General features: G+C 33.9%; 1 protein-coding gene across 1 annotated transcript in view; it reads left to right on the forward strand.

The window, feature by feature from the left end:
* The window catches only part of ACSS3 (acyl-CoA synthetase short chain family member 3), a 181,992-nt gene extending 159,806 nt beyond the window's left edge, over window positions 1-22,186 (forward strand). Inside the window, exons 14-16 of the mRNA XM_008004125.3 lie at window positions 17,140-17,239; window positions 17,329-17,504; window positions 18,677-22,186. Coding sequence (XP_008002316.2) covers window positions 17,140-17,239; window positions 17,329-17,504; window positions 18,677-18,742 — 342 coding nt within the window. The 3' untranslated portion in view covers window positions 18,743-22,186. The remainder of the gene's footprint in view (window positions 1-17,139; window positions 17,240-17,328; window positions 17,505-18,676) is intronic.
* The last annotated feature ends 11 nt before the right edge of the window (window positions 22,187-22,197 follow it).

Here is a 22,197-nt window from a genome sequence, read left to right on the forward strand (position 1 = left end):
CGAATTTGCCTTTTTATGTTGTTGTATAGAATTCCATCGTGTGGCTATACTAACAAGTTTATGTATCTGTTCATCCATTAAAGGACAAATGGGTTATCCCCAGTTTGGAGCAGTTATAAATAGGGCTGTTATACACATTCAAATACAGGTGTTTGTGTAAAGAATATTTTATTTCTCTATGATAAATACCTAAGTGGGTTTCTGGGTTATATGTTAAGTGTATGTTTAAGGTTGTGAGAAACCACCAAAGTGTTTTCCCGTGTTACTGTGCTATTTTACCTAGCCACCAGCAGTATTTAAGGGTTTATAATTTTCCCCGTTCTTTCTAGAACTTGGTAGTGTCATTACTCTTGATTAAACCATTCTACTAGGTGTGTAATAATAGCTCATTGTGCATGTGATTTGCATTTCCATAAAAACTAATGATATTGGGCATCTTTTCACGAGCTTATTTGCCATCCATATATCTTTTTTGATGAGATAGTTGTTAAAATCTTCAACCCATTTTCTTTTTTATTTGGATTGTTTCTTTTTTATTGTTTAGTTTTGTAAGTTCTTTATATATTCTATATCCAAGTCCTTTATCTGATGTGCAGTTTGCAAATATTTTTTCTAGTTTCTCACTGATCTTTTTATTTTGTTAGAAGTGCCCATAACAGAGAAAAAAAAAATGGTTTTCATTTTGATGATGTCTAATTTATCGTTTTTTTTCTTTTACAGATTATAATTTTGGTATTGTATATAAAAACTCTTTCCTAACTCAGCATCACAAAGATTTTCTCTTGTTTTCATCTAAGAGTTTTATAGTTTTATGTTTTACATTTACTTTTATTGTTTTAATTTATATCATTTTAAATATAAATTTGAGTTAGTTTTTTAATATAGCGCAAGGTGTAGGTTGATACATAATTTTTTAAGTGGATGCCAGTTGTTCCGGCATCATTTGTTGAAAAAAACTGCCCTTTCTCTGTTGAATTGCCTTTGAATCTTTGTCAAAAATCAGGTGATAATATTGGAGTGGGTCTGTTTCTAGAATATCTTGTCTATTTCATTGATCTATGTGTTTGTTTTTACCAATACTATACTGTCTTGACACTGTAGCTTTATAGTATATTTTAGAGTTGAATAATGTGAGTCCTCCATATCTGCTCTTTTTTTCAGTCTTGTTGTAGCTATACTAGTTCCTCTAGGTATTCCACATACACATTTGAATAAGATTTTCTATAGGTACAACAAACCCATACATAAATTTTTATTGAGATTGTGTTAAATCCATATATTAATTGGAAAAAATTGCTATTTCAAACTTACTGAGTTCAAGCCACGTGTTTTGTATATTTCTTTCTTTAGGACTTCTTTGGTTTGTTTCTCTAATACTTTGTACTTTTTAGCACACAAATTCTGAACAAGTTTTGTTAAGTTTATATTTAAATCTTTAATTTTTTATCTATTGTAAATAGTATTTTTTAAAAACTTTGGTTTCAAATTTTTCATTGCTAGTGGATAGAAATAACTACTGACCTTTTTGCAGACTGATATGTAACCTACGATCTTGTTGAATTTGCTTGCTAGCTCTAGCAGTATTTTTGGTAGACTTGTTGAGACTTTCTGTGTAAACAATTATGTTACATGTGAATAAAAACATTTTTATTACTTTCTTTCCTATTTGAATGTTTTTTACGTCTTTTTCTTGCCTTTGGAACTGGCTAGAACTTGGGTAGGATGTTGAATAAGACTGGCAAGAGCAGACACCCATGTCTTGTTCCTGATCTTAGGGTAAAGGCAAGAATGGAGCTAAGTGTAGGTATTTCTGTAAATATATACTTTTCAAACAGAATAAATTTTTTTATTTCTAATTTGCTGAAGTGTTATTTTTAATTATGAATTAATGTTGAATTTTATCAAATGCTTTTTCTGCCTCTATTGATAAGAACGTTGTTTTTCTTTTTAACAGTGTTGTGTGAATTACATTAAATAATTTTCAGCTGTTGAACTAGTCGTGCATTCCTGGGACAAATTTTACATGATTCCAATGATTTATTGTTTTTATACATTGATTTGTTTAATGAATAGTAATTTTCCTTATTCTGAAATATACTGTTTGTGGTAATCATATAGTCTTTCTTTTCTTTGAATCATGTTTGAATCATTGATCTTTTTCCATTTTTTCAATTTTAATCTGTCTGTATTACGTTTCATATGGGTTTCTTGTAGACAGCATCTACTTAGATCATATGGACAACATGTATTTGTTTTTATGTTTATCCAATCTGACAATCTCTATCATTTAGTGTTTTCAGATAATTTTCATTTTATTATTGATATATTTATATATCTGTCTACCAGTTCATTATTATTCTTTTTGACTCTTCTCTTTTTCATTCTCTTATTTTATTCTTCTCATTTCATTCTCCCCTCTTTTCTCTTTTAAATTATTTTGGGTTTTTTTTTTTTTTGTAGCTTTTATTAATTTGCAAGAATGTCTATTATTCCATTCATGCCAAGAGATTTTGCCCATTCTTCTTGGGCCATGGTTATTATTTGGTTTTTATTATTCATCTTTGTTATTTTTATCCTGAATGTGAAAATGAGGTGTTCTGGGTCAAAGACATATATATATTTTTTAATAAGAGTGTCGTTTCCCCATTACCCTAGGTCTTATTGTGACCCAATGAGAGCCAATGGCAATTTTTCCTACATGAGTAGCCAGATTCTCCATAAATGAAGGTTAAAAAATGAATTTTCTCACTTATAAAAGGGAGGGAGGCAGCCATCCTTCCTGAAGGCTCTTCTTAAAAACATAGCGTCTTTAATCAAAATTCTAATTATTTAATATATAAGTAAAATAGCCCCAGGAGCCAGATAGCCCTGTGCATCTCCAGTTTTACAACCTGGAGATGTTTCTACATCCTGGGAATTAATCTTTTTTAGTAGGTAAATACCTAAGAAGATAGTGAGCCAGTCTCCCCAGCTCCTTGGGAGTTTATACCGGGGATCTAGTCTGGACTGTACACACTCGGCCTTGACAGGTAAAGTTAAGCTTTATTTTCCTTTAAGATCTGAGCAATTGATTAAGGAAATGACTATAGATCTAATTTTTAGGATGTTTTAAGAGTCTCAGGAGGCTAGGACTTTTTATAGGAGCACTGATAAATCTAGAGGTTTATTTCCCCATAGTTACAATAGCTAAGTTAAAATTTTTGATAATTCTGATATTTGGATAATCTTGGGTTTGGTATCTGGGGATTTCTTTTTTTCTTAAAAGATGTTTAGATTTTCCTGATAACTGTTATGTCTATTTTACATCTTATCCCGAGTGTTTTGAATATTACACCATGAGATTCTGGATCCTATTTAAATCTTCTGGATTTCTGTTATCGTGGCTACTTATTTTAGGAGGCGGTCAGCCCAGTTAGGATCAGACTACATAGCTTTACCCACTTTCTGTGGACCGTGGTTTCAATGTCAATTTAATTTTCAAAGCTTTTGTCTATTTGGATATTCTACATATATGACCATGTTGTTTACGAACAAATACAGTTTGAGATCTTCTTTCTCAGTCTGTATACATTTTATACTCCTTTCTTGTCTCATTGCACTACCTAGTATGATAATGTTTTTCTTTCTTGTTGCACTAGCCAGTATGATGTTGAAAATATACTTGTGAGAGTAGACATCCTTGCCTTTTTCCTGATCTTAGCAGGAAAGTTTTCAGTTTCTCACCATTGAGTATGATGTAAGCTCTCGGTTTTTTGTAGATGGTTCATCATCAAATTGTGGAAGTTCCCCTCTATTCCTAGTATACTCAATGTTTTTATCATGAATAGTTATAGGATTCTGTCAAATGTTTTATTTTTTCTGCATCTACTGATATGATTATGTAATTTTCCTTCTTCAGCCTATTGATGCGATGGATTACATTGATTATTGAATTTTGAACCAACTTTGCATACCTGGGATAAATTCCACTTGGTCATAGTACATAATTCTTTTCACACATGATTGGATTCTATTTGCTAATATTTTATGGAGGATTTTGGCATCTATGCTCATGACAGGCACTGTCTATAGCTTTTTTTTTTTTTTTTGTAATTGTTTTATTTTAGTATTAATACAATGGGAATATTTTCTAACTCATTCTATGGGGCCAGCATTATTCCAGTCCCATAGATTGAGTTAGAAAATATTCCCATTACTTCCGTCATTAGAAGGCCAGATTGTAGATAATCGGTCTAATTTATTCTTTAAATGGTAGAATTAACTGATGGATTGGTAGAATTCACCAGCGAACCTATCTTTGCCTGGTACTTTCAGTTTGGGAAGGTTAATAATCATTAATTATTGATCTAATTTTTAATACATATAGGCCTATTCAGATTGTCAGTTTCTTCCTGTGTGACTTTTGGAAGATTGTATCTTTCAAGAAATTAGTTTATTTCATCAAATCAAATTTGTGGACATAGGCTTGTTCACAATATTCCTTATTATCTTTTTAAAGTCCATGGTCTATAGTAATATGTCCTCTTTCATTTCTGGTTTTAGTAATTTGTCTCTTCCTTTTTTTTTTTCCTTAGCCTGGCTTGAGGTTTATTGATTTTGTTGATCTTCTAAAGGAATAGCTTTTGGTTTTGTGGTATTTTCTATTGATTTCTTATTTTCAATTTAATTTATTTCTCCTCTAATTTTTATAATTTCTTTTCTTCTGCTTACTTTGAATTTAATTTGGTTTCCCATTTTCTAGTTTCCTAAGGTGAAAGTTTAGGTAATTGATTTTAGATCTTTCTTCTTGTCAAATGTATGAATTCAATGCTATAAATTTTCCTGCAAGCATGCTGTTGCTGTATCCCATAAATATTGATGTTATATTTTAATTTTCATTTAGTTAAAATATGTTTAAATTTCTCTTGAAATATCTTCTTTGACTCATGTGTTATTTAGAAGTGTGTTGTTTAATCTCCAATAATTTGTGATTTTACATCTATCTTTCTGTTATTGATTGCTAGTTTAATTCCATTATTACCTCAGAACAGACATTGTGTGATTTATATTATTTTAAAAATTTTAAGGTGTGTTTTATAGTCCAAAATATAGTCTGCTTTGATGAATGTTCCATTTGAGTTTGAAAAAAATGTGTAATCTTCATTCAACAACTTCATTCAGAGACAAAGAAAAAATATAAATCAGAAATTTAGATAAAGAAAAGTAAAGGAAGAGCGTCAGAAATGAATAAATGAAGGTGTATTAGTCTGTTCTCACACTGCTAATAAAGACCTATTTGAGACTGGGTAATTTATAAAGGAAAGAGGTTTAATTAACTCATAATTCCACATGGCTGGGGAGGCCTCACAATCATGGCAGAAGGAGAATGAGGAGCAAAGTCATGTCTTACATGGCAGCAGGCAAGAGGGAGCGTGCAGGGGAACTCCCTTTATAAAACCATCAGATCTTGTAAGATTTATTCACTATCATGAGAACAACACAGAAAAGATTCGCCCCCACAATTCACTTACCTCCCACCGGGTCCCTCCTATGACACGTGGGAATTACGGAAGCCACAATTCAAGATGAGATTTGGATGGGTACACAGCCAAACCATATCAGAAAGTAAAATAAAATATTTTATTGTTCTTGTTCTCAATTTATCTCACAAATAACTGTTTGTTCATACTAATAACAGCAACAATATGTGTGCATATATACACATACATATATATGCTTATGTATAAGCAAAATAAATGACAGTAGTGATATAAGGGCTAGAAGGGAGGAATTAGGAATTTTTGTTAATAAAAGGTACTTGTTCTGTCTATGATGTGTTGAGCGTGGACTTTTTTTTCTTATTCTTAATTCTTACTTGTTGAATGAAGTGGACTATTGATGTCAGTTTTATTCAGTTGATTGATGGTACTGTTGAACTGAACTATGTCCTTATTGATTGTGTGCCCAGTGGATCTGTAAATTTCCAGCACAGGGGTGTTGAAGTCTTGAACTATAATAGTTTATTCACCTGTCTCTCCTCCCAATTCTATCAGTTTTTGCCTGACATACTTTGATGCTGTAAGGATCATCATTCCTTCTTGGGTTATTGATTTCTTTATCATTATGTAATGCTCCTCTTTATTCTTGATACATTTTCTTGCTCTGAAGCCTTCCGTGCTTGAAATTAACATAACTACTCCTACTTATAAAAATTAGCATGGTATAACTTTCTCCATCCCTTTACTTTTAATCTATATGTGTCATTATATTTAAAATGGGTTTCTTTCAGAAAACATATAATTGAGGCTTGTTTTTTTATCTACTCTCTGATGATCTGCCTTTTAATTGGTATATTTAGATCAGATATTAAGTGATCATTAATATAACTGAATTAACATTTACCATATTTGTTATTGTTTTCTATTTGTTGCTCTTATTCTTTGTTTCTATTTCTTTCTATCTTTCTCTGCATTTTGTGGTTATAATTGAACATTTTATATTATTTCATTTTGTTCTCCTTTCTTAACATATTAAATATACTTTTTTAAACTTGTTTTAGTGGTTGCCCTAATGTTTGCAATATATATTTACAACTAATCAAGTCCAGACTCAAATAATACTATGTTACTTCATAGGCAGAGCAAATACCTTATAATGTCAAAATATTTCTAATTCCTCCCTTGTAGATCTTGTATCACTGCTGTCATTCACTTGCTTATACATAAGCATATATACATGCACATATACCCACATTGTTGCTATTATTATTTTGAACAAACTTATCTGTGAGGTAAATTGAGAACAAGAAAAATAATTTTTTATTTTATTTTTGTTTATTCATTTCTGATGTTCTTCTGTTATTTTTATTCATACAAGTTTCTGATAAATTATTTTCCTTGTCTCCAAATAACATTTCTTGCAAAGCAGGTCTACTGGCAACATATTACCTCAATTTTTTTTCTTTTGTCTAAAAAAGTATTTATTTCTCCTTAATTTTTGAAGGATAATTTTTCACAACATAGCAATCTGTAATTCTAGAATTAATGGTGCTTTTTTCTCTCTTGACACTTTAAATATTTCGCTCCACTGTCTGCTTGTTTACATGGTTCTTAAGGAGAAATCACATATGATTCTTATGTTTGCTTTGCTACAAGTAAGGTTTTTCTCCCTCCACTCTGGCTTTCTCTAGAATTTTTTTCTTTATCTTAGATTGTTTGAAATTTGAATATGATATGCCTACATGTAGGATTTTTTTTTTACATTTATCTTTCTTGATGTTTTCTGTGATTCCTGGATCTATGATTTTGTGTCACCGTTAATTTGGCGAAAATTCTCAGTCATTATTTCTTCGTATATTGCTTCTATTTCTTTCTTCTCCTCCCATTACCACTATTATGTGTTTGTTACAGCTTTTGTATTTGCTCTGAAGTTCTTGGATATTTTATTCTGTTTGGGGGTTTCTTTTCCATCTTTTTTCTCTTTGATTTTTGGTTTTGTAGGATTCTATTGATATATCCCCAAGCATCAAGATTCTTCTTTCCCCCATGTCTAGTTTACAAATAAGCCCATCAAATACATTCTTTATTTTTGATACAGTGATATTTCTTTGTAGCATTTTAAAAATTCTTTATTATAATTTCAGTCTCTCTGCTCAGCTTACATTAATCATCTGTTATTGCTAGTCGTCTACTTTCTCCACTAATGTCCTTAACATATTAATTGTAGTTTTTAAAAAAAATCATGTTCAGATAATTCCAATATTCCTGCCTATGAAACTCTGTTTCTAATGCTTCTTCAGTCTATTCAAACTGTGTGTGTGTGTATTTGTGTGGTTTGCTGTTATTTATTTATTTTGCCTTTTAGTATGCCTTGTAATAGTTTGTTGAAATACTGACGAGATGTACTGTGTAAAAAGAACTTCAGTAAGTAGGCCTTTACTGGTGTATTGGTAAGATGAGGGGGAGAAGAAGTATTCTGTAGTCCTATGATTAAATCTTAGTTGCTTCATGAATGTGTATCCTTAGACTGTGAACTTCATAAGTTCTGTGTAGATTTATCCCCTCTTAAAATAGGATGAATAAAGGGGGCTGGAATTGGATATTTACTTTCTCCTATGTCAGTTAGGCTCTGAGAAAACTCCAGCAGTTAGGCTGTGTTACAAAATAGTTTCTTTTTTTTTTTTTTTTTTTGAGACCGAGTCTCACTCTGTCTCCCAGGCTGGAGTGCAGTGGCCGGATCTCAGCTCGCTGCAAGCTCCGCCTCCCGGGTTCATGCCATTCTCCTGCCTCAGCCTCCCGAGTAGCTGGAACTACAGGCGCCCGCCGCCTCGCCCGGCTAGTTTTTTGTATTTTTTAGTAGAGACGGGGTTTCACCGGGTAGCCAGGATGGTCTCGATCTCCTGACCTCGTGATCCGCCCGTCTCGGCCTCCCAAAGTGCTGGGATTACAGGCTTGAGCCACCGCGCCCGGCCAAAATAGTTTCTTTTAAGGGTAGGCCCTGGAAAGAGGAACACAGTGTTTTGTCATAAAGCTCGGGTTTTCCAACCTTAGCACTTGTTCCTGTAGAGGTTTCTGCTCCAGTAAATTCTGTTTTTCTCTATTAATTGTCTGTCTCTACAGTTTTGGGGGCAGTGGTTTTCCCTGTGAACTTCCCCTCTGACAAATCTAAGAATTGTTGTTGTTGTTGTTGTTTTCAGTTTGTTTAACTTTCTACTTGTTAGAATGGGGTGGTGAATTCTAAGCTTCTTTCATGTAGTACCAAAACCAGAGATCCCTTTTCCCTCTTTGGTTCACAAAACTCTCATTTGGTATTCTTATGGGTAGTGAGTCAGGGCTTTGTCTGCCCACAGTTACCAGGATTATTCCTGCAGTGTCTATAGGAACAGTGTCTCTGGGGAGAGGAAGCAGTTTTGTCTCTTTCCTGGCAGTTGCCTAGCACATGGCAGGGTAAGTCAACAGCGAGCCACTCTCAGGAACGGCATGGCTGCAGCTGCAGAGAGCAAGTGGCACTGATCCTTTCTGGGTTCTCTTGGTTTAGGGTGGGAGAGTACCCAGGGCTCCCTCCTGCAGGAGCTGTTGTACAGCTAGTGTGGAGAAGGGAAGGGGCACACCTTCGTCGCTGACATTTACTTCGTGTAAGGTGTGGAGAGGTACCAAATTTGCTACAGCTCTGTAAAGAGAGGGTGGGCCCTGCCTCTTTGTCGGCACTCATCTAAAGGAGGGAGGACGAAACCTGTTTCATGTCTCCCCTACTCCTTTTCCTGGGCCTCTGACCAGACACAGCAGGCTCTTAGGGCTTTTTCTGTCTGTATTCATTGTCAGTTACATATGTTGAGCTGCTTTAGCCCTGGGGCCAGATTATACAGAAAGTAAAGCAAACAAATAAACAAAAATAACAAAATCCCCAAACTCCCAAATGACAGTGAGGTTATCACCAAGTTGTATTTCAAGTTTTGATGTTCTGAATTAGTCTTCTAGTATATATTTTAGCCCAGAGTTTTTCATTGTTATTGTGGAAGATGTTACTTCATTTTTTTTTTTTTCTAGAAGGAAATCCCAGAATAGTTTTTCAACTGAGTGGAGCAAACAAACTACAATTTGAATGAAAGAAAATGTTTAAAGTAACATGATTAACAATTCACTGTGATCAGAGTATGCAGATCAAAGGTTTATTTCCTCTTTCTCTAATTGAAAGAGGATCAGAAAAAAAAAAAAAAAAACTATTGGGTACTAGGCTTAGTACCTGGGTGATGAAATAATCTGTGCAACAGACCCCTGTGACATGAGTTTATTTATATATCAAATCTGCTTATGTATCCCTGAATCTAAAATAAAAGTTAAAAAAATTAAAAATTAAAAAAGTTAGTACCTATCTTCTGTTCAAACTTAACGGCTTAATACTTCTTGTTATGTTGGCATGTGTTCCTTAAATGTGATTTTTTTGAGTAAAAGGAAGGAACTTTATAAAATATTTTAGAACATTTGAGCTTTGTGTGCTATTATAATGTTATCTTGTTTTTAAACGACTCTGAATTTTGTGATAACCTGAAATTGAAAATTTTGCTTCATGTCTTTTGGTGTGTTGGCAAAAGATGGCTCTGGTTGCATGAAATTTTAATTTCTTCCTTTTAAGAGATTACTTCCAATATTCACCTGCATTTCTGGCAGACTCAGTCAATCAAAATATGAAAACTATGTATGCATAGTTCTTATTATTAGTCAAAAACCTTAGTCTTTTTTTTATTTTTAGAATGAAAAGAGGAGTGTTAACCTATTCAAATATATGTTGCGCTTTAATGCTTCTACTGAAATTCTTCTCACTATATGTAACAGCAGAATGAGATAGGCAGAAAATAGGCAGTTAAAATGGAAAAAGAGAAAAACATGCTAGAATTATTGGCATCTAACAGAAATTTTGTCACTGGGTCTTGGAGTATTTAGGGTGCATAACAGGAAACCATTCAGACCTTAAATCTTTAAGTTAACTTCTCTCTACGTATGAATTAAATGCCTAAGTGTTTATTAAATATTTATATTTAATAAGAAAAGTGTATCTCAATTTAAATCAGATTTGTCTTCTCTGTCTTTGAAATCTTTTAGAGAATTGTGAACTGATACTTTGTACTGACTTTTTACTAGCTCCTAGCAAAATTGCTTAGCAAATTGATTATTTCCTTCTGAAATGTTTGATGATATATCCAGCTCTTACTAAAGTGCCCAAACCTTACTATTTAACTACTTGTCAAGGGTTCCCAATGGTGAATACCATATTCCATTTTAACTTTTTGGAATAGGAATTGAGGGTCTTAATCCATTGAAAGTTTTATTTGTAGAAAAAAATAGACTGAATATTGTTTTTATGTACAGTGAAATTATCTGTACTTTTCCAGTTTCCCTAAGTAGACATTTTATGAGTAATTATTAGAAAGACAAAAAAAGTGTATAAGTTGTTGTTAGAAAGTCATTCATGCAAGGATGTAGAGAAAAGGGAACTCATACTCGGTTAGTAGGAATGCAAATTAGTATAGCTGTTATGGAAAATAGTATGGAGATTTTTCAAAAAACTAACAGTAGAACTACCATAAGATCTTGCAATCCCACTATTGGGTAGTTATCCAAAGGAAAAGAAATTAGTATGTCAAAGGGCTACATTTACCCCCATGTTTATTGCAGCACTGCTCAAGTAGCAAAGATATAGATCAACCTAAGTGATCATCAACAGATGAATGAAGAAAGAAAATATAGTAAATGTGCACAATAGAACAATACTTGGCCACAAAAAATAACAAAATCCTGCTATTCGCAGCTATTTGGATGGAACTGGATTTCATTACATTAAGTGAAAGGAGCCAGGCACAGAAAGACAATATCTATCTTCACTCATATATGGGATCTGGAATAGTTGATCTTACAGAAACAGAGAGTAGAATGATACCAGAGGCTGAGAAGGGTATGTGTGTGTCAAGTGGTGGAAGCACATGAAAAGAGATTGGTTAATGGGTACAAATATACAGTTAGATAGAAGGAATGAGTTCTAATATTCAATAGCAAAGTAGAGTGTCTATAATTAATAACAATGTATAGTTCAAAATAACTAGAAATTAGCACTTGAAACTTTTTCAACACATAGAAATGATAAATACTCGAAGTGATGGATACCTTAAATACCCTAAATTTATCATTACACACTCTATACATGTAACAAAATATCACAAGTACCCTATAAATATGTACAAATATTTGTACCAATAGTATTTTTAGAAAAAGAATTTCAAGTACAACAAAACCATAAAATGTATATTACCTAAATCAAGCAGATATTCTATTAAAATTATTACATCAAAAATATTTCAGGAAACTCTGTTCTTTTCTGTTCTCATTGTAAGAAAATGGAGCTCTGGCATAAGTTTTTATCAATTTAAGAGGACAGTATCCTTGCAGATCCAAGTAAAAATGAGGACCTTCTTTAACTATTAAGTAATAATCAAGTCTATTTTAAGAGTTGATAAATTTTTGAAAGTCCAGCATCAAGCTAGACATTTAGGAAACTTTGGTGGAAGTGAAAGAGTTCATGGAAAAATTATGTCTAAAATCTGCTAGTTCTGGACTTGTAAGCTAAAATTTTCAGGAGCTAATATGATTGTTCTTGCTTGGTTCTCTTTGACTGTTGTGGCTTTTCATGTGAAGAAATCTGCAGGCTTTTTCATACAAAGAAATGTACAGGAAATAAATTGGGCTCTCTAATTTCACTCTTTCACTTGTAGCTTAAGTTTAGGTTTGTTAAATAATCCCACTAATATTTGTGGGAACTTGGAAATCTGGTGTTAACATACTGCCTTTAAAGCCTACCTAGGACACTGTTCACACGACATTGGCCTTTTTGAGGTTGTTCTAACCGAAGTGTCACTGTTTGTTTTCCAAGTTAGCTATTTTGTTTGCTATTTTAGGAATGATTCTTCAACATTGAATGTATTTCCATAAAGTGACAGTATATCCAACTAAGATGCCTTGCCATTTCAATTCTACCAAGCATTAAATGACTATTGGATTTAAGTAGTTACAACATTGCTGAATATTTCCTGGGTACTCCTATGAATATTGATGAGTATCTGGAATCTCTCTGACAAGTGTCTTAGATTACTCCAATGTCAGAGGAAATTTTTTAAAATCCCTCTTCTTCAAACCATTGCATAGACAATATCGCACTGCAAACTGGCTCCTCCCATCTTGTGGGGGTGTTTGATTTGAACTAATTTTTTAAATTAAGATTCTTAAAAATATAATTGAGAAACCTGTGAAGGTCAGCCCAGTGAAGCCCAAAAATATTTTAAATTCATTAAAATCTATGCAAAATTGGCAATACCTAAGAAACAACAGATGACAGGAAGTTGCTAGTGCTAATCCCATAACATTTATATACTCACTTGTGGTGAGACTATTGCCTTTTAAGTTCCATAACATCTTTAGGTACTTAAATGTCAGTTAATCACAGATGCTTCGTAGATTTTATTTGGAGGGAATGCATTAATGTGGCTTTTGATATTTTTACCCCCATAGGACATTTGGTTGGCTTCTGTCCCTTGAACATTGCCAAGATATATTTTGACGCTTTCGCTTTTAATACTTCAGTTGTTGAAATCATCACTTGGCATGCAAATGTTATTTGTGGGGCCAACATAAAAAGCTGCCACCCTTCCTTTATGGCACTTTAAAAACTGATAGATGAATAATATTTGATGTCACTTAGATATGACACATAATTCTTGAAAATGATTTTGCTTCTCACAATTTTTAAGAATTTATCTGCAGCAGGCAAAAATGGGAAACTCTAACATTATACTACAAGACATTTTGTTGTATATTTCTTCTGATTTTAAAATGTTCCTTGCTTTTATAGAAAAGCAATCAACATTTTCCCATCCACTTCTAAAAGCACTAAGACTAAGGACAAAATCTTAGTAAAATTTAAAATAGCAAAGTCAAAGAGTGGCAAACTAGATGTTTTAACATTAAATTTAGCTAAAATTCTAGTCATATTGGTTAGGTGACAAAATATGTGGGTGATTTATTTTTTAACAGTGATTTGAACAGATACCTTGGCATTTTAGGAACTCCAGTACAGAGAGTCATGGCACCAATAAACACTAATAATTTTTGACGATTAAACCTCTGGTTAGCCAGGAAAAAGAGATGTTCTTTACTTATTAAGGGAACACCCAGTCAGAATTCGTAGGATCTAACCTTCCAAGTCTATATCCTATCTGGTACAGCGAAGTGTTATTTTGCATGACTAATGACTGACTACAGTAAGTACTAAAATATATATCTGGCAGTAAAAGTTGTCTTTCTGATCTCACCACATGGGTCTTAAAAGTAAAAAAGACTAATTAATGAGCTGTTGGGAGCATTTTAAGAGTTTATACATATAGAAGCAGTGGGAGAATATGGTGTTGTGTAGTTGTGTAGTATGTATTTAGCAGAAGCTTTTTAGTTAGGTTCAACTAATGGAAAGGGTGTGAACATTTTTGCCTAAGCAAATCCTGCAAAAGCTAACAAAGCATATCCTACAAAAATCATTTATTTAACATGTACTACCCTCAGCACTGCATGAATCAGAAGGTATGTGGATGAAAATCCTTACAAGCCAATTCTTCAAATGGTATGCTTACAATATGTTATAGAAGCAATGTTGAGTCCAAAGTAAGATATTGCACTGGCTTTGTACCAATCATCCTAGCAGGTCATCAGGTCTTCCAGGAGTTCAGAGAAGAGAAAACTTACTTTCAATTTGGCCTAATTAGAAAAAAAAAAATAGTCATGGAAAGTTTGGGACTTGAAAATGACACATACCAGATCATGCTGAGTTATTTTTCTACCTCTATGGCTGGGTTTTCTTTTGTTGTTGTTGTTGTTTGTTTAGTTTCTAGCTTCTCCTTTTTCAGGTGCCCATTACATGTTGGAGTTCCTTAAGGTCTTTACTCTTTTCTTCTTCTTACTTTCTCCTGAAATAGGCTCATCAAAGTCTATAGCTTCCATTAGCATCTGTACATTAATGACATCCCAATGTGCATCTGCAGATTAAGCCTCTCCTCAGATTCTGGTGTACAACTGCCTCTACTTAGATGTCTCAATGGCACCTCAATGAAACAACTCCAAGACTGAATATGTGATATTTCATCTTAAGTCTTATCCTCATTAGCAATTTCTGGCTTAAAAATGATGCCACCATCCAATCAGATGCTCAAGTCAAAAACCATAGAATCATCTTTAATCCGTCTCTCTTATTCATGCCCCGTATTCAATGTACAATCAAATTTTGTCCATTTTACCGCTAAAGAAATTCTAGTCTTTATTCTTACTATCATGACCTTAGCCTACTGCGGTATCCTTTCGGGTAGTTTTCCTGTATAAACGGTGACACCCACTCTCAACAATTCTTTATTTATTTTCCACGATGAAACTAAAATAAGTTTGTGCTTTTCAAAATCGACTCTGAAGTGAAAGAAGCTAATCTGAAAAGGCTACATACTGAATGATTCTAATTATATGACATTCTGGAAAAGGACCTTGAAGACAATATAAAGTTCAGTTTTTGCCAACAGTTAGGGGAAAGGGAGGGGATGAATGAGCAGAGCACAGGGAGTATTTAGGTCAGTAAAACTGTTATGTGTGATACTATAAAGGTGGATACCTGTCTTACACATTTGACAACACTCAGACATAAGGTAGTAATGCAAACTGTGAACTAGGATGATAATGGTGTGCCAGTTTTGGTTCATCAGTTGCAACAAATGTATCGCTCTGGTACCAAATTTTGATAATGGGGGAGGCTGTGTATATGTAGTGGTAAGATGTATATGAGAATCCTACTTTCGTACTTGATATTGCTATGAATCTAAAACTACTTTTAAAAAATAAAGTAGCTTATACCTGTAATCCTAGCAATTTGGGAGGCCGAAACAGGTAGATTGCTTGTGCCTGGGAGTTTGAGACAAGTCTAGGGAACATGGCGAAACCCCATCTCTACAAAAAAAATAGTACAAAAAATTAGCCAGACATGGTGGTGTGCACCTGCAGAACCAGCTACTCAGGAGGCTGAGGTGGGAGGATCACCTGAGCCTGGGAGGTTGAGGCTGCGGTGATCTATGATCATGCTGGCACACTCCAGCCTGGGTGACAGAGTGAGATCTTGTCTCAAACAAACATACGAACAAACATAAAACCTCAATATTAAATCTGTTCTGATTTTGCATTCTTTCTCAACTACTGAAAATGCTGTATAGCCTTCCCAGGGCTGCAAAATGAGCTGGAAGTTCCTAGCACAATACCTATCCACCTGTGTAGCTCCATCTTCTCCATTCTCACTCTTTGTTCTCTGCTTTCCAGCCACACTGGTCTCTTTGAGGTGTGAATGGTACCTGTGAAGTCCTTCCTCAGGGTTTTTGCCCCATGCCCATCTCCTTGCCTAATAAATATCTACTCATCCTTCAGATCTGCTTATTGTTATTTCCTGAAGAAAAAGTTTTTGAGGCCCATATCTTTCTGCCAAATTGGTTGCTTTTGCTGTATCTTTCATATATAAAAAAAAAATGTTCCCCAGAGTCCTTATCACTTTTGTATTTATTTAGAGTAGATGTTCATAATTATTTATTAATATCTGTCTCCACTACTAGACTGTAAGCATCTTGAAGCAATATGCTGACTATTTTTTATTACCTGTGAACCCAGTGAATGGTTGCAACATAGGAGGCATTTAGCAAATATTCATTGAATGAATGAATAGAAGAAAGAGTAAGGACTGCCGGATGTGCTGTTGGTTAAAAGTTTGTTCAATGTTTTCTCTAGCTATTAGGGCTTTGGAGTCACCAAAATAACTATTAATCTTTCAGAAAAGAACATTTGAGTATGCGTTTTAAGAAGTCCTGTCACTATATATATATATATATATATATATACACACACACACATAAAACACTGAGCATCTGTATTTCATGTTGTTACTCAACTCTATGGCTTTTTGTGATTTCAGATAGATACTGGCTTTGTGAACTTAAGGCGAGCAATATGAATATAGTTCCTCAACAGTGGGGATTATCTGATGTCAGGGCCTCTTTCCATATCCAGTCTCTTGCAAGTCCTGGAAAATCATCTCTGGATGGGTGGCCACTAAAGGAATTTCATTGTTCACTAACAGACTCAGAAATAAAGTTATTCTTTAGCCATAGGGCAACCTTGGATTCCTCTGGAAGGTATGCTTATGGCAGCCAGAGTTAAGACTAAATCGCCGTGAGTCTGCCTGTTTGCAGAGGCTTGTTTACATGTGGTATCCACTACACATTTTCTCTGACTTCATTAATAAACAATTGAGACCAAGAAACCATTTCCTTACTTTCCGGGTAAGCTGAGCAGTTTATCTTAATTACTGTCAACCTTTAGTGACTACCATGGGGATTCTAAGCATTCACTTCAGTAGTAATGATGTAAATTACTTATGAATTTTCAATAGGCAGCCATGGATTTTTGGCTTCTCTTCCATGTACTTTTTCCCCCAACTGAAATTATATGTGTTTGTATATCTATATCTGTATCTATATCTACATGTTGAATGTGTATATATATGGTAAATATGTATATTCTAAATGAATGCCTTTCCTTATTACAGTCGATCCTTTCCCATGGTACCGTGGCAGACTGTGCTGTTGTTGGCAAGGAAGATCCCTTAAAAGGTCATGTTCCCTTAGCACTCTGTGTATTGAGAAAAGGTGAGAGATCTTTGTTCTCTCTGATTGCTTGGGACCTGAATAATTAACTAAGGTTAATTCAGTGCTTACCATCTGAACTTTCTCTCTAGATATAAATGCAACAGAGGAACAAGTTTTAGAAGAAATTGTGAAACATGTGAGACAGAACATTGGCCCTGTGGCTGCTTTTCGAAATGCAGTGTTTGTCAAACAGCTACCCAAAACCAGATCTGGCAAGATCCCCCGATCAGCTTTATCTGCCATTGTCAATGGCAAGCCCTACAAGGTAAATTATCAAAGATATTTAATCCTGGGTTCTACAATATTTTTCTTCATTTATTTGGCATCAGCAAAGCTCTTAAAAATGGTTCTCAAATATGAATTGCATCCCTAGAAAACACATAATAGTACTATTTTTTAATGGTAAGGGAGAGATTATATAGCCATTCCTTCTGTAGGAATGAGAGTTTTGGAAAGAAACTTGATGAAGAACACATGCTTTGATGATAAGAACCAATGTGTGAAATTTTTTTTTATTTATTTTCATTTAGAGATAGAGTCTTGCTTTATTGCACAGGCTGTAGGGCAGTAGCACACTCATAGCTCACTACACCCTCAAAGTTCTGGTCTAAAGAGATTCTCTCACATCAGCCTCAAGAGTAACTGGGACTACAGGTACATGAAACTGTGCCCGGCTAATTTTTTTTTTATTTTGTATTTGTAGAGGTAGTATTCTCACTCTGTTGCCCAGGGTGGTCTTGAACTCCTGCTCAAGTGATTTGATTGTCTCAACCTCCCAAAGTGCTGGGATTACAGACCTGAGCCACTACTGCCCGCCAAAATATTTTTTCTCTTAGTAATTGTCAGTTAAATTCAAACACATTTTTGGAAACTCAATCCTATTGAATTAAAAGGTACACTTTCCTTATTATAGTAAATAATGGCAATTAGTGAATGAGAAAGCAAAATTATTGAGGCTGGCAGCAGTAGATGTTTAAAATGCTCTAATTGATAAATGCTAATTTTGTAATTGTTTTAGGAAATCTTAGGTCGATTCAATCATACGCTTTCTTTTCATTCGTGTGTACATTATGGGTGAAAAGATATATCTATTTTTATCATTAAGATAAAAGGCAATGCAACAGTAAGGAGTAGTTACGTGAATACATGACAAAAAAGAAAAATTGTTTCTGTAGAAATATATAGAAGATGACTCCAACTCTAGAAAAAATACCATCTAGGTCCAGTAGTTTTGCTAACTGAATTGTTTATTCTTTTACTCTGGAAAGCTATAGATGAGTATTAATATATTAGGTTCAGAGTTCCCTGTTTTTAAATTTTCCATATGAATATTAGAAGACAATGGGGAAAACCACATTGCATATAATTGTTTAATTATAGAAAGAGTAGAAGAAATTCAAGGAAGAGTATTCACCTGACCCTAATTTTTTTTTCCAGATAACTTCTACAATCGAAGACCCCAGCATTTTTGGCCATGTAGAAGAAATGCTGAAACAAACATAATGAGTTTGTTTTATTCCTATTTTGAGTTGATTTAATTTCTTAATTGAAATTAAATTATTTGAGTTGTTTCTCAGAAATAAATATTTCAGTAGAAATTACTGCAAACTGAAATGCGAATTGTAAAACTTGGCCTAAACAAATCTAATGAAAACTTGTGAAAGACCTGTGCCTTTTGTTTGATTTGACCCTGTTAGCATTGTTATTAGGTATCTATAACATGGCTCATTATATGTCATCTACTGCTTTAGGAAAAATGTATCTAGTGTATTATTTTTAAAATTGTACCTCCCAAGAAAAACACTTTAATTGAAAGCAACACTAATATAGAGTCACTTCCCGAAACCAAGAATCTGTAGTTTTGATCCATAGTCTAAAACTTGATTTGAAGTCAGAAAATAATTAAAATTTTTCTAGTAGAAATTTTAGAAATTTTCTAGTATTCTTTAGATGCTCACATTGTTTTAAATAAAATCGATGAAATGGGAAGTTTAGGTAATCATCTAGACAGATGAAATTATTATCTAGGTACAAGGACTTTTCTTTCTATACATTTTCTGAGGGAAAGCAGAACACCAGGGTTACGGCTATACCTTCAGGTCTTTTGTTTCTTAGGCAAGGAAAACCACATGTCTGACCTGGCACGGTGGTTCAGCTTGTAATCCCAGCATTTTGGGAGGCTGAGGCAGGCGGATCATTTGAGGTCAGCAGTTTGAGACCAGCCTGGCCAACATGGTGAAACCCTGTAACTACTGAAAATACAAAAATTAGCCAGGCATGGTGGCAGGAGGCTGAGGCAAGGAGAATCACCTGAACTCAAGAGGCGGAGATTGCGGTGAGCCAAGTTCCACCACTGCACTCCAGCCTGGGTGACAGAGTGAAACTCCATCTCAAAACAACAAGAACAACAATAACAACAAAGAACCACATGCCTGGCAGAGAATCAAGAGATCATTTAGTCCAGTCTCTCAATCTCTTCATGGAGATGAGAGCTCCTGGGAGCCCCTCCTCATGTCTCAGGTTCTTAGTTAACTGTGTATATCCAAACGACTCCAGATTCCTGTGGAAACAAGGAATCGATGTACAAATGAGGTAGGATGGCAAGGAAACTCTTAAGAAAGAAACATCAAGGTTTTTACATTAGGTTAAAGACCAAGAAGGTTTCTAGGCAGGTAGCGTAATGTCTAGATGATTTTGAAGTGAATTTAAGCCACTAGGTTTGAGGGACAAAGGACAGTAGAAAATGGTGAAGACTGCAGATCACCTGCTCCACCTCAAGGAGCAGTGGACCCAGCAGAACACGGCCCAAAAAGGAGACAGGTCTCCTGCTGCAAGAGCCTCTGTTTTTTAAAGAGAAAACAAAGAATCCTGATTTTTCTGTGATATCTCTAATTTTAAAATAGTACGTCATTAAAAAATTGTAATGTCCAAAAGCATCTTTCCATTTAACTTCTAAAAATCTCTTAATTTTTAAAAAAATAATTGTAAAGTGAGTTTTTGTTAAGCTTGTAGGAATGGGCCAGTTAACTAGAGTAGACGGATGTAGGAAATGAAATATTTGATTTATTTAGGGATCTATATGACATCAGTTATCAAAGAATACATTTTAACCCAAAAGTATACCATGCTCATTGTATCTTTGATTGTTCTTCAAGCATTTCTCACTCTTTTAATCTATCAGGAACATTACTATCAAGGGCAGATTGTTGTAACATAATACTCTGGGTACATGAAATGTATGTGAGAGATAAACAGATAATAGAAGGTTTATTGTTATAAAAATGACCTACAACTTATATAAAAAATTCTGAAAATCTTAACTTTTTTGGACTGAAGGCTGCAAAATAAATGGCTTCTCAAAGTAAATTCCTATTTACTTGGAAATTGCTTTCTTGATTGTTACACCTGGAAAAATACGTTCATCTACTTTTTCCTTTTAATTATGTTAGTAGCCTGAATTAAACCAGCTACATAGACACTCTCTAATTTGAAGCTGCTGGGATCCTTGAATCGCCTCTTTCATTGGTACATTTTATCCATTGTCATAACTGTGGTCTTCATTAATAACTCATTTTAATGTCTTAGAAGTAGAATGGGTTTTCTTATTTTTTTCATATAAAAATCAGTTAATTTGAAATGGCAAATTATTTAGCTGAATGTGTATCATTGTTCTTTTGCAAGGTTTAAACTCAGGCAGATCCAAGAATTATGTAAAGGGAGCATCTTTGCTCCTCTTGCACATCTTTTTCTGGTAATCAAATCTGAAGGGACACCTCAGCAAGCAGACTAGGGTTATTTTCCAGTTGGATGGGAATGGAAAGCAGTGTTTGAGACTGGGGAAGTGGCTATTTCCTGTGTCTGACTGGGGAATTGCAAGGTCAAAGAATGTTGTCACTTTTATGTGATGAAAAACAGGGCAAGAAAGATACATTTGAATCATCAGACTGCTTAACATTTGGGAGAAAAATATTATTCTATTTTACTACTAACCATAAATCACTTTTGCTAGATAGTACTTAAAATATTCTGAATTAAATGTATCTTTAAAACCAACAATATAATGTTACTAAAAAATGCAGCTATACTTAAACTTGCTAGAATAAATTCTTTGAGGACTTCGTTTGGTATTTTCATAGGATTTCTTACTGTAAGTTATTGGAAAACGAAAATATAAAGTACTTTCAAAAGTTATAGTGAAGTATTTTCCAATTCATCGAATTACTTTGCTTGTCAAAATATATTAAACATATGAAAATGAGACCTCTCCTACATTTAAAAACCAGTTTTGTTTATATAAAATTGTATTTGAAATGTCTTGAACATTAAAAATGTGAAAATTTATAATGTTGATCAAAATATAATACGTTGATCCATTAAATGGATTTTAGAATGTGGCAGAAGTTATAAGTTAAATCATATTTTATGCTTTTTTGAGGGAAATAGCTGCATCTTTTGCATCACTATATGTTAGTGTCTATCATAGATGACTAATCTTTCTAACTTGATCTTTAAACGAAAGAAATTGATTTTAGTGATTGAGTGGTATTTAATAGTAGATACAAATCTAGTTATGGCATTATAATGTTGTAGTTCCTATATTCTATTTCATTTCTGTGAATCAAGATGCCCATGTTTAGATAAGCTTAGAAAGCTCTTTCTCATTGTTCCTACTCAGGCCACATTTTTTAGAAAAATTTAAGATCACTCCCATAAGCAAGTTTAGATCTCCCTCTTGTGGGCAGACTCAATTCTGAAGCTAAATATTTGAGTCACCCAAAGAACACATTTCCTGATAGCTTAAGTAAATTGTCGAGCCTTATGTGACTAGAAAACAAAGCTTAAACAGAGAACTGGAAGTATTTTTTTTTTTTATTGACAATGGAAAGGGTTTCTGTTACCATTACCTTTTGACTGAATCTGTTAAATAAAAATAGACATCAAAACAAATGTAATGTACG

The sequence above is a fragment of the Chlorocebus sabaeus genome, chromosome 11, assembly GCF_047675955.1.
Source record: "Chlorocebus sabaeus isolate Y175 chromosome 11, mChlSab1.0.hap1, whole genome shotgun sequence".
Lineage (NCBI taxonomy): Eukaryota > Metazoa > Chordata > Mammalia > Primates > Cercopithecidae > Chlorocebus > Chlorocebus sabaeus.